Source organism: Epargyreus clarus, unplaced genomic scaffold (genome assembly GCF_041222505.1).
Source record: "Epargyreus clarus isolate Ecla_fem2 unplaced genomic scaffold, WU_Ecla_fem_2.2 ptg000021l, whole genome shotgun sequence".
NCBI classification, from domain to species: Eukaryota; Metazoa; Arthropoda; class Insecta; order Lepidoptera; family Hesperiidae; genus Epargyreus; species Epargyreus clarus.
Genome location: NW_027332228.1, coordinates 9465031 through 9479169, shown reverse-complemented (window position 1 = coordinate 9479169; position 14139 = coordinate 9465031). Strand labels below are relative to the sequence as shown.

The 14139-nt window shown below is 34.3% G+C and overlaps 2 protein-coding genes across 2 annotated transcripts; both read left to right on the top strand.

Annotated features, from left to right (window-relative positions):
- The first annotated feature begins 1186 nt into the window (after nucleotides 1-1186).
- LOC140750702 (protein THEM6-like) lies at nucleotides 1187-4995 on the top strand. The gene is made up of 3 exons (XM_073084396.1): nucleotides 1187-1427; nucleotides 3166-3380; nucleotides 3902-4995. Exons 1-3 carry the CDS (start codon nucleotides 1286-1288, stop codon nucleotides 4121-4123), a joined length of 579 nt encoding a protein of 192 aa, XP_072940497.1. The 5' UTR covers nucleotides 1187-1285; the 3' UTR covers nucleotides 4124-4995.
- A 3792-nt stretch (nucleotides 4996-8787) lies between these two features.
- Nucleotides 8788-14101, top strand: LOC140750640 (glutamate receptor ionotropic, delta-2). The gene is made up of 9 exons (XM_073084308.1): nucleotides 8788-9485; nucleotides 9825-9949; nucleotides 10837-10930; nucleotides 11498-11657; nucleotides 11735-11962; nucleotides 12408-12516; nucleotides 12753-12937; nucleotides 13534-13638; nucleotides 13996-14101. Exons 1-9 carry the CDS (start codon nucleotides 8788-8790, stop codon nucleotides 14074-14076), a joined length of 1785 nt encoding a protein of 594 aa, XP_072940409.1. The 3' UTR covers nucleotides 14077-14101.
- Nucleotides 14102-14139: the final 38 nt, after the last annotated feature.

Here is a 14139-nt window from a genome sequence, read left to right as displayed (position 1 = left end):
TTGAATAGCTAAAAATGCTGAAACAGGTGTGTAAATAGAAAGACGATTTATAACAGTCTAAAGGGTTGATCGAAAAAAACAAACAGTGACTCAGATGCTTCATTATGTCTTATGATAATTTTCTTAGTGCTCCAAATTAACGGATATTAAATTAAAGTTCCATACGCGATTAAACGACTCTAAAGGTTGATTTTCCAAAAACGGTGAAAAATGTGTTCTATTATTTTGAATCAAAAAGCTAAATTCCAATTTTCATAGACTTTGCTTCAAAATCTGCCGATTTCTAAACGAAGTGTCTTCTAAAGCCAAATGCAAATTTTTACAGTTTTTGCTTCCAAATTAACGGATTTTAATATAAAATTCCAACCCCTACTTAACCAACTTAAGGGTTGATTTTGCAAATATCGTAAAATAGATATTTAATTACTTTCTATCGAAATCCTATCAGATACCAATTTTCATATAGATTTGCATCAAAACTGGGGGACTTTAATACAAACTTTCAACTCTTATTTATTCACGGAAACGCGGTCGAACAGGATAAAAAGTATCCTATGTCCGTCTCCTGGTTCTAAGCTACCTCTCCACCAATTTTCAGTCAAATTGGTTCAGCCGTTGTTGAGTTATAAAATGCTTCACGAAAACGCGGTCGAACGGGATAAAAAGTATCCTATGTCCTTTTCCTGCTTCTAAACTACCTCTCGATTAATTTTCAGTCAAATTGGTTCAGCCGTTCTTGAGTTATAAAATGACTTCACGGAAACGCGGTCGAACGGGATAAAAAGTATCCTATGTCCGTTTCCTGGTTCTAATCTACCTCTTTACCAATTTTCAGCTAAATCGGTTCAACCGTTCTTGAGTTATAAAATGACGTCAAGGAAACGCGGTCGAACGGGATAAAAAGTATCCTATGTCCGTCTCCTGGTTCTAAGCTACCTCTCCACCAATTTTCAGCCAAATCGGTTCAGCCGTTCTTGAGTTATAAGTGGAGTAACTAACACGACTTTCTTTTATATATATAGATTTTTTGTTTTTCTTGATGATAGTAATTGGTCCGATGTTACCGGTTTCAAGTAATTTCAAACGAATTTGAACTTGACCCATAGAATGAATTACTACTAACTTCATGTTGTACCGACAGGTTCATTGCACTCCGCGAGCGCGATGACGTTGTCTGACTAAGTACATGACTCGATGACAATCAATTTTAGTGCGTATTTATCTTTTGAGTTGAATACTTGTATTTAATACTTTAATTTTTATTGTTATCTATATTTTATAAAAAATGTTTTGCATAATAGCAATTGTAGCACTTCTCTTGTACATATTTTTTGATGTGAACTACTTTATCCGGGTAGGCTTTACTATACTAACTGGAAGATTGTTCGAAAAGAAAAGCAGCGTGAGGGATACTACAACAATTTACGGTATGTACAGATGTTTCAATTGCATGTTATTAGTATGCACTTAAATGTTGTTAATCTATGCCATTGAAAATTGAAATAGTGGCCAAGTGGATACTACTTACTTATCTATGGTGGATACAAACTTTAAAGCATTTTTATGGCAAACGTATCACAGAATTTCGTGTTAAGAATTAGGTACCTTTTATTTTTATTCGATAATAATTATTATACCAATTATGCGACGGGTTGTAATTTTTGTGAATATTAAAATGTACCGAATAAATAAAATCACAATCAATTTATTTGAAAGTATTTTTTTTATGGACAACTTACATGCATAAGCGATGGTTAATTATAATGATGATTAATGAGGTTGCAAATTAATTGAAAATAATGTTCAAAATTCTTATATTTAATAAAGAAATCGCTTCTGTCTCTTCTACTCGGATTGAGAAGATTTAATAAAGTTATAGATATAGACCAATATATTAACCAATTGTATTGTATTGTATTGTGTTGTACTCTGTAGGAGTGATATATTTCAAAGTTAAAAGAAAATACTTACGTAAGTAATGTAGAAAAAAACTAATATTATAAGCATTCAACATGTTTTTGCAATAACGGGTTTCTATACCAGACAAAGTTGTTTACTCATATTTTAACCTACAGAAAATAACTGTAAAAAAACTAAACGAGAACTATCTTCGCGTAGCGTAAAAAATATTGGTACAAGTCCAAAGTAGGTATACAATTTCCTAAGTTGAATTGGATCCTGTCCCTGTAGTCCCGGGACTAGAATAGGGTACGGTATCCCCTGCCTGTCGTAAGCGGCGACTCAAAGGGGGTGTCCGAGGTTGCGAGCGGCAAGAGTTGGAGCTCGAACCGTCCAGCACGCACCTCCGGGTCGTATACCGTTCTAAACACCAGGTTTGCGGGAGGAGCGTAAACTGCTCCCCCAGGATAGACCCCGATTGGGGCACCGCGCTCGGAGGAATCCGGTTGAATTCCATCGGAGATCCTGGAGTTCCCCACCGAGCGCTGATCTAGTGCGGTAAAAATCCCACATAAAACGGCGTCGCTCCCAAGTGGTCGTGTACGTTTTGAAGGTTTCCTCCTCGTAAAAAAACGGTTGAATTGGATCCACCTATTCGTAGGGCGCTTCTGCGCCCTATTCACTTTCTTTTGAACTTACCTATATGTTACTATTATCCATCATTAAAAACATTTTGTACTTAGTTCATGACAAGGCTCCTAGAAGGCGCAGACAATCAAGGCTTTTCCTACTACATCTCATTTGTCAAACTGTGACAAGGAGTTTAGAAGTTATGCGGGAACATACATTCCTACATACATTTCGGATAAAATCATAATCCTTCTATTTACTTAGTCGTAGTAGGATATTAAACGTATGTTTGTGATAAAAAAATAATAGCGTAATACGTAGCATGACTATGTTTTGATGTAAAAGGCATAAGGCATTTACTTTTAAGAGATATTTCAAGGTATATTGTTTCAAGGTCACTTCAAGTAGGTCTCCAACTACATTTATATATTGGGAACATTTCTGAGTACTATGACCTTCATATCAGATGGACTTTCGTTTCGTCCTTTCATACATCCATAAAGAGAAGCTTACAAATGTATTCAATTTCGTCACGACAATTAGCAAACCTAATTATAAAGATTGTTTAAAAATAATTTATAATGACACTTATTTGTACTAAGGATGTAATTTTAATCGATTAACATTTTATTGCAGGTCTATGTACAACTCAAGACATTGATATAATGTTGAGACATATGAACAATGCTCGCTTCGTTCGAGACTTAGATTTCGCAAGGTTTCACTTCTACGACCGAACTGGAATCTACGAGAGAATCAAAGCGGTTAACGGGCATGCTCTGCAAGGAGCTTCTAGCATTCGCTACAGGAGAACAATACCAATGTTCAGTGCTTATAAGATAGAAACAAAGGTAAAGATAATGATTTTTTATAACGATAAATGAAATTAAACTTTCATATTAAGTTTGCTCTATAGAAACTATCGATGACGAATAAGGAAGAGATTAAAAAATCTATATATCCAGAAAGTATATTATTCATGAAATTTTTTCAAACTTTAGATTAGTACCAAGATACTAATCTAAACTCATTTTAAAGAATATGTATGTATGTACGGCACATCCCATAAGATGATTAAACCTTTTTGTTTATTATTTTTAAAGTTTTTGCAAGGACCGTCACAATTATAAGTACGAGTACCTGTGAAAAGACAGCAAATAAAACGGTTCGTTTTTAGAACGATAATTTATTCACAGCAATAAAGGTTTCCCTTCATTGTTATATAGTGCTACAATCACATAAAAATTCAAAGACAAATACCAGAATATCAGACAGGAATTGAAAATGTGTAGCGATAGCCTAAAATTTCGTCTTCATGTTGGGATCTTGTTTAATATAATTTTTATACTTGAAACCATTTTACTTGTTACAGCTGGTTTACTGGGAAGATAAAACGCTATTTATCGAACAGAAATTCATCACATTGAACGACGGTTTTGTTCGCGCTATAGTGCTGTCGAGACAAAACCTCCTCGAAACTGATGTATCCGCTCTCCTCGATAACGCTGACGATAAACCCGAGTGTCCAGAGGAAATCAAACATTGGCTTGAGTCTATCGAGATCTCTAGCGCTAGACTAAGAAAGAAGGACTAGAGAATTTATGTACTTAATATAAAATGTTGTGTAATGGTTGGCTGCCGAGATGGTTGTCAGAAGTCCAGAGCTTAAAAGAGTCTGTCTGCTGCACGGTTTCTTAGGTACCAGGATCATTCAAGAAACTTGACAGGTATTAAACGTATTAATCGTTGACGGAATGGCGAAGTGGAAATAGTCTTATATTCGATAAAAATTCTTGACTGACACGTTTAATGTTCATAGCATCGATGATCGGTCATGAACCATGGTATAACACCTTGTAGTAGGTAGACTCACGAAAGGGGTGGACTTATAGACCCCACAGAGGCTATAACATCAAGAAATTCATCCCTTAAACAAAATTCTAATATAGGCTTATGTCAACTTGCACTTGGTTATGGTAGAATAAGGTTTAATATAAGAATATTAGAAAATAATTAGATAACTCAAATATCATGCCGTGGGCACTCGCAATCTTACTGTTTATTTTTCTGTTAAAAATCGTAAATAACTTATGAATATTTATAACTTATTATATAATATCCAAATAGGATTTCGTTTCGTTAAACAAAGAATGTCTCAATTTTTGAAAGTAATTCGTTTCTTTTGGTACCTATAAGTGCGTATAAAGAATAGTAGTAGCATTTCGAGACGATGATTCCTGATGATATATGTATATGGTGGTTTATATTTTACATGGGCCCTTATCCTATTGGGAGACACAGTGGTGCATAGTACTCGGTTTAAAGTATATAATAAACCAACATATGTGTTGATAGCAGACTGTTGCGAAATATTTTTTTATCGTAATTTTATAAATATTTATGAATACATACATTTAATTTAAGTAGATTATATGAAAATAAAAACATATTATAAACTCTCACAAATATTTTTATTTCTGTGCGACACTTATTCACCTGAAAAACTTAATTTAAATTCACCAAATGGACCATAAGGCGAATAGTCGATTTTGTATTGTTTGTTTAGTAAATGAGCATACAATCCACTTGATGGTGAGCAGCGACTGCCGCCCATGGACTTCTATAATAAGCCACGGTTAGGTTAGATTCCTACCTGAGGTCGGACACAGAAGCGCCACTATCCCTGAGGACATAGGGAAGTTTCGGAAAAGTATGTCTTCCTTATCACACCTTTCAAACCAGAACATACCAGCCTTAACACTACTGTATTATAAGTGTGACGGTGGTGCCACCTTCAGTTCAAAGAATACAGGGCAAAATGCTTATCCAAATATATATAACTCAAAGGTGACTGACTGACATAGTGATCTATCAACGCCAAGCCCAAACCACTGGACGGATCGGGCTGAAATTTGGCATGCAGGTAGATGTTATGACGTAGGCATCCGCTAAGAAAAGATTTTGATCAATTCTACCCCCAAGGGGATAAAATAGGAGATGAAAATATTACTTCGTAACGCGAGCGAAGCCGCGGGCAAAAACTCGTTTATAATAAGTCGGAAGCATAAGCTTCACTGTAGATGTTTTTATAAGTAAAAAACGGTTTGGTATAACAGATGGTTAATAATTGGCCGCGAAAGAAGTATCGGATTACGAATCGATATAGCACTCCGGCGCTTGTCACAGCTCCGGGTTGTATTTCAGTTTGTTTAACATGTGCATTATGAACACTGATTTATAGAGTAAACGTAGTTAAACCAAATCAATAATAAAGTTTAATTGATTCAGCTAAGTTCATGTTATAATATTTTTAAGAGAATATCTATATAAATATCTATCTATATAAAAGCGAAAAGACACTCACGTTCAATACGTATTAATCGTCGCCGTGCCTAAACTACTGAATCTAGAATCATGAAATTTTGACTATAGATTCATTTTATAATGTAGACGCGTACTAAGAACGGATTTTCTGACATTCCACCGTTAAGGGGTTAAGTAGGGGTTGAAAGTTAGTATGAAAGTCCGCTAATTTTAAAGCAAACTCATGGACAATAAAAAAATATATATACACCCAAACACAGAACCTCCTCCTTTTAGAAGTATGTTAATGATGGTTTTAATTTACTCATTGCAAAAAAGAATCTGATAATATCTGCAAGGTCCATATAAAAACAGGTCTGAATGTATTTACTTAGAGTACCTGGTACATTCAATACAAACACAGCCATAACAAAGAAGTAAAAATATATAGTGGTATTTATAGACTCACCCTGTAATTGTGTACCGATGGTAGATAGTACGTAGGTTATATTAATTACACAGTACTAGTGTAAAGCTAGTACCTAGGTACGTCATTAACTTCTTTCTTACTACTGGCATCGGGTCTCCTCCGAGAATAAAAAGACATCTTGTGGGAAGCGGATGCGACATTAGGCCGTGTTGGATTTTACCCACTAAAACGGAGGGTTGTAGCGGGTAAAACGGTGGTAAACTGTAGGCAACCAGCGTTTCGTGGACTCCGGGCTCTATAACGAAATACAACCGAAGTCCTTCGAGCACGATACCTGTACCCGGTCCTCAGGTGAACATTAACATCTAAAACATTGAGAACAACTGTAGCCCATTATGCGATAAAAGTTATTCATCTCTATTAGTTAGTAACTACCTAAGTAAGTAAATAGGAAAGTTATTTATTACAATAAAGGGATTAATGAGTAATCTAATAACACATTTTTTATAATAGGGACTGACCATAGATATACTATCTTAATATATATATGGGACTGACGGTTTTTGACCTTTATGCGGTTTTCACTCTACAACTGTCACGCCTATATCTTATAGGTTGATTATAATGATAAACAAATGGTTTAAATTGCCGTCTTTAATCCCATTTCTATTGATCTCACAATGTTTACGGAATTAGCGTGTAATACGGTATGAAGTAGCTCACCGCAGTTCATTCCAGTCTTAACATAATAGAAAAAATCGACCACACGCGCGATGTAGTTCGGCCAAGGATTCTTGGTAAGTAAAATAGATAATTAAGATATTAAATAAATTCGCACATTGTTTTAGGGAAATTTCTTGCATGTGGATTTCTCAGCATATATCAGAAGGTATACTTTTTAGGAACACACTTGGATAAATATTTCAGCAATCTATTCTATTCATTCTATAAAAAGTATGCAACAGTCACAAATACGTATAACTCTATATAGGTAGGTCATTACGTTAAAGCTCCTTTTGGTAATAAATTGTGACCCTTTTTGTCCACAACCCTCTCATATTGCTAAATTAGAATGGAGGAGTTTAGGCTCTATTTCACCAATCTGATCAATTACGGACATTAACGGTAAATAAATTAAAAATAGGTAAGTGTCCTTCTATATATAATTCAAACGGTGTTTCTATCCATGTTTGCTTTTTTATAAGTACAAGTGTCAAGATTGCACGGGCATACTAAACCGACTAGTGGCGCTAGGACACCGCGTGTGTCTTGTCGCGTAACAATAATAAAATATCCATTAGCTGTAGTGTTGTATGTGTGGCTCAAAATTAGCGTCTTTTAAATAGTTTCATGTTTATTTTGTTTTGTCATAAAAAAACAGTAGCGGCTAACTTTCAATATTAAAGAGCAGAGTTGTTTTGTAGAGTTTCAAATCATGTGTTTGTCGAGGAACACACAGGAAACTATACAAAAATAATAACTATACAATATAATAGAATGCCAACTAAGGACAAGTAGTAGTCATAAATGTCCGGTCATCTACTAAGTATGAATAATTCGTGTTCCATAGCATATTTATAAATTATTATTATATTTATCTACTTAACAAGATAAAAACTACTCACATATTATGATCAAATTCTTTCGCCTTTAATAACATAAAAATTATACCGTTTAACACATTTTCAATTTTAAATATTGGCTATTCTTTTAAAACATAAACGGGCATCTAGTCTACAATTACACATCATAAATTCTCTTTGAACTGTTTACGTAATGATTGTAAGCAGTAATCGTAAATAGCTATCATATTTTCATCAAATGTCTTTTTGAATATGTGATGTGTTTGCAGTGAACCAACAAATGATACCATAAAGGAAATATTGGCTTCTAAGTTCTCAATAATGTGACTACGATAATATGATTCCGTACCTATATCTATACCTGCTTAAGTTTTGTAGCAGCAACAGATTTTGCTGTTGACTTGCAAAAATGCTAAATGTTAGTATAATCCGCGCCAAACTGCTAGTCCGCTCGGAAGTTGTTGCGAGCAGGTGCTGTCATACAATTTGTTATGGCGACGCGACTCATTTCTATATTCAGAGCGGGCTAGGAGTTTGGCCCGGACTATACTTATAGTTTGTGCTCTTAAGCATTCATTCAATCATAATAGATCAGAAGAGTACCTACTCAAAATACATTGGATATATTATCGTAATGCCGCATATCTGAGTTTACCGGCCATAGTAGCCAATCAAGCTTTCCACAAAACGATAGAGCGACATTACTAATTATTGACATTAATGGCATAATGTTAAAACCCTTACCTATATCGTTTATATGAAACTTTTAAGGAACCCTTAAACTACTTTGTGTCATACAAACATTGATCACATAAATAAAATGTGGATACGTTATCTGAAAATGACAGTTATTAGGATCATCGAATAACAGTAGACTTTTGGTTTTTAGCATTATATTACTAGAGCTTTTTCGAAATAAGACTACATATCATTAAATTCAGAATGCTAGCATTAACTACAACCCTTTTTCCCATTGAAATTTTGGTAAAAATTATATTAAATCAATATTTTTCAAAGTCTTACTGCGTTACTGTAGTATCGGATTCGCCATTTGAATTTGAATTTTCTATAAGTTTTATAAAAATAGTAAGTAATAACACCGAAGAATTAGAAAAATTAATGCTCGACGCATCAGAAAATGGATGTTCGGATTACATTGTGAAACTTACTGATCCTCAAAAATTTATGTACGCGTTTGACAATGTTTCGCATGTAGGAAATATTCGAAGGAGCGATAGACGAATAATATTTCTTCCTTCACGTGAAATAAACGAAAAGAGTACTAAAATGGAACTAGAAAGTATTTTAACAATGAAGGAGGCTAGTTTTGTGCCAAACATATTACTAGTCGTACCTGCTGAAATTGAGGGTGATTGCAAAGGATATGATTTAGTCACACATAAGTACATTGGAATCGAGAATACTGACAGTCCTGTGAGGTTGGATCACTGGAATTCTTGCACGAAAACGTTTGAGAGGAACGCTAATCTATTTCCTAATGATATGTCAAACTGGGATGGTAAAGTACTTAAAGTAGCATGTTTCACTTATAAGCCCTACGTCTTGCTGGATCTCAATACCGATATTGAACCCCTTGGTCGTGATGGGATGGAAATGCGAATTGTGGATGAATTTTGCAGGTTAGTCGTGTTGCAATTTTCTGTGCCTCTGTGTATAAAGATAAAACGTAGTACGTAAACGTTTAAAGGCTTCTAGAAGGTTTACATGTAATGGATTACATAATATTACAATTATGTAATGTTAACCAACCGATTTACTTTTGTTGCTATGAGGTACCTAATTAAAATGTGTAGATATCAAAATTATTAAATGACGCGAAAAAGAGTGATTGTAACTAAATACATAATAATATAACATTGCTCTACATTTGAATGTAAAGTAATATTGTTAACATGTTTATATATTTGTTTATTAATTATAGTTTGTGTAAAAATTTTATAAAAAATATTTTCATACAGGTGGGTAAATTGTACAGTACAATTAGTTCGAGACGACTCTCACGAATGGGGTGAAATATATGACAATCTCACTGGTGTCGGAGTTATCGGAAACGTGGTAGAGGATCGGGCTGATATAGGGATAAGTACGAAGTTTTATTATATCGGTATTGTTATATACAAAAGTATTGTAAGCTTAGTTTTAAAATGCACATTACTGTTTATATATTGCCTTTGACATTTTTGCATGATTCCGCAAATACATAGAAGCTTGAACTAATCGCTTACTGCAAATATAATTAAAACAGTATTAAGTATAATCCTTACTAATATTATAAATCCGAAAGTAACTCTGTCTGTCTGTCTGTCTGTCTGTCCGGTTGTCTTTTCTTCACGCCTAAACCACTGAACCGATTTTAATGAAATTTTGTACAAAGATAGTCTAAGACCCGAGAAAGGACATAGGATAGTTTTTATCCCGGAAATCCACCGGGAACTAGGGATGACAATCTAAGATTGATTAATCGGAGAATCGATCTTTTGGACCAAAAAGATTGATATTTTAATCGATATTACTAAGGATTGAATCGTAAACTATGCATTTGATCAAGTAATGATCTTTAGCAAAGTTGTTGTCCATGAGCCTACGAAGGTTCCAGAGTTGGTACGACCAATTTTCGCCAGATGGTGCCACTGTCGTTCCAATGAAGGTACGAATTTTCAGTTTTATGTATGTTAGTATGTCATATTATTTTCTTTTAAACGCGGGCGAAGCCGCGGGCAAAAACTAGTGAACTATAATTGCTTGGAACTATTATAGTAATTATAGTTTATTGGGCCTTAATGGAGCCTAATGTAAACATTAAGTATGACCATTCTTAATGTTACGAGTAAATTAATCTAATCTAATTAATTAGTCTACTACTCCATTCCTACGGTTAACCTCTTACCTACATATGCAAAAAAAAAACATGATAATTTAGTAATAAAATGATATCTCCGTATATAAGTATTTTAACTATGCATATTACAGCTGCACTTTATTCATGGTACGAAGAATTTCTTGTTTTGGACTTTTCTGCGCCATGTATACGAACGGGTATCACATGTATAGTTCCTGCTCCTAGGCAAGTATCATTTGGTACTTTATATTAAAATATAGTTCATACCTAAATCATTTTATCTCATGGCTTCCCGCGGAGTTAAAGTTGTCTACGTTATTCCTTATAAAATATTTCTTGAGAAAATTCTCTATGGATATAAAATGGGTTTTCAGCACAGACCTATATCTAAACCTAACAAAATACAGGTCTGTGGTTTTTAGTATTGATAAAATAAGTGCAGTATGGTTAGGAAAACTTTTTTTTGTTTATTTATGAATACCTACCTACGTACTTATTAATCTATATAGATTCAAATATGTAAATGTTGGTGCGAATACTGCGAATATTTATGCTGGAATTTAAGAATTTCACAGTTACACCTACTTTCTATATGAGACTAGTCATGAATATAGTATGTAGTAACGGTAGAGTAATAATAGTAGATCAAATCTGTGTTACTTGGAGTAGGTACCTAGTCAGTAATTAATTTCATCTAGCGTCATCAGCGAAGCATAGCTTAGCATTTTTACCTACTTATTGGGTCAGAATGTTAAGTACTTGCAGAAAAGTTTTTATTCAATATTTTTCTAGATTACTTGCGAGTTGGGAACTGCCTTTATTGCCGTTCACACTGAGCATGTGGATCGCTCTTCTTTTTACGTTTCTGTATGCATGCGTCGTTCTGACAATAGCCCGGGGTTGTTCTACAGACAAAGTATGTTTAAGCACGTTTGGAATGATGATAACGCAGGTTGGTATAATCCAAAAGGAAAAATGTTTTACTTATTCAAGTAATCTTGTAAAAAAACATGTATGTATTGGTTATAGTCCCGGCCTGAGGCAGAAATGTCGTCATGGCGTATAAGAAGAATTACTGGTTGGCTCTTGATAACTGGTTTAATATTGGACAACGCGTATGGTGGAGGGTTAACGTCTACTTTCACGGTGCCCAAATATGAACAGTCCATTGACACCATTCAGGATATTGTAGACCGAAAATTGGACTGGGGAGCAACTCACGACGCTTGGATATTTTCCATAACTCTATCTCAAGAGGTAAAAATTCAATTGATCAACAAAAATTTAGTAACAACTCAATTGATCAATAACAATTGAGTTGTAGTGGGACGCCTGACAGATATGAAATGTCGATAAAAACATGCTAAGTGCCTTTTATATTAAAAAAATATTGTAGCCATAACCTTCCGTAACACGTTTAATTCGCATAAAATTCAAAAGGGTTATATTATTTAAAAATCGTTTTACATATGAATAAAAATTGAGTTACAATAATAAGACTTGAAACCGGAAGGAACAGATTAAAAAACGTGTTATACATTAAATCTTTATAACAATCCACAGTCGTTTATAAATAAAGTCGTTAGGCGAAGCGTCCGCCTGACCCACCGCAAATTAACATCATAAACGACTGTTGTAAAATAAATTATATAGGTAAATAGTACAGAACTCGTTTATACATTTTATACATTTATTATTTTAGCCACTTATTAGAAGCTTGCTAAATCAATTTAAAACACACCCGGCAGAGGAGTTAAAGCGTCTAAGTTTTACGAGAAGTATGGCCTTTAGCATTGAAAAACTGCCAGCAGGTAAATTAACCTTTGTAATTAATTACCTAACCTAAGATTAACAATGAAACATAAAATTTAATAAAAGATACACAACAAACACTATTAGTCAAGTCAAGAATAAGAAATATGGAGCTAAATTTAGAGAAGAAGTCGTCATTTCGAAATTATGTAATTATCACCGATTTCAAAATAATATGCTATTACTTGTGGTGTCTTCATCAACTACAGGTTCCAATACTAACTTTATTTTGAAGGTAACTATGCTGTTGGAGAATACATAACTAAGGAAGCTGTGCTGGACTTCACAGTAATGTTGGAGGATTTCTACTACGAACAGTGCGTAGTGATGCTGCGGAAGAGTTCCCCGTACACTGCAAAGATCAGCCAATTTATAGGACGACTACACGAGTCTGGGCTTATGTTAGCTTGGGAGACACAAGTAAACTATATTTTTTTGGAATTAGTTGCTATATCGCGAATATCATTACCATTGCTGTCTTCCGTCTAGACTCGAGATGCATATAGGAGGGTTTAGGATGAGATTTAGTCAGACTAAATGCGTTATAGTGGGCACTACATACCTAACAAGAAGTATATTATCGACAATCATAAGGAATGTGGGTAAGAAACCAAATAGCACACCACACCGTACCACCACACACCACCGGGTAATAATTTTATTTTGCTAATTCGTAATAAGTAGGTTTGCAAATATGCACATCTAAAAATAAGGTGCCTTGAACACGAACCTGGATCCGATTTTCACAAATTTTATTGAGCTATCACTGCCTTTCATTTAATACATTTATAAATTATAAGCCTGTATATCATATATTTTTAGGCTTCTGTATCTCTATTACTAAGTTGCTATAAATTCGCCGTCCGAGATTCGTCCGTCTGTGTTCTTTACATGGCAGAATCAAAGTCAGTTACAATGTCCAAAGACACAATATTAACACAAATAACAAGTAATCCTATTTAATTTATCGCTTATAACATAAATCATCTTAACAATTAACATTGTTAATTTTGAAGGTGGCCTTAAAACACTTGGATTACAAGGTACAGCTGGAAGTAAAGTTGTCTCGTTCTAAGAGAGATGTCGAAAATATAGAGGCACTTGCGTTCAGACACGTTCTGGTACAGTATTTGCATTTTTAATATAGTATTTTTATTTATATTAATACTTAGTATATCTTCCAACCTTGAACAAATATGAAAATTTACAGTTCATTTATATGGGCAGGTAGGTTGTTGGCGTATGATTGGTGTATGTATTTATATCCTGTTAGTGAGTTGTGAAGTCCGCTCATGGCCTTCTGTGACCAACTTCATATAAAATTTGAACACGATTACAGATGCGTGGACGGTAGAAGGGTTCTAGCGAAACGCAGAACTGCTTCACGATAAACATACCCTTTACTTAGTTAATAGAACAAATAGGTATTGGTGGAATCACCTACTTGGTTACACTACTTACTTCCATGTTTTTTTCAGGGTATTTTTATTTTATACGGCTTGGGTGTTACAATATCAATACTTTCCTTCCTCATAGAAATGTTGGCTAACAGAAGATGACGTTGTGGTCAGAGTATGGTCAGTGGTATGGTATCTATGCAATACGTAATAAAAACTATCGGA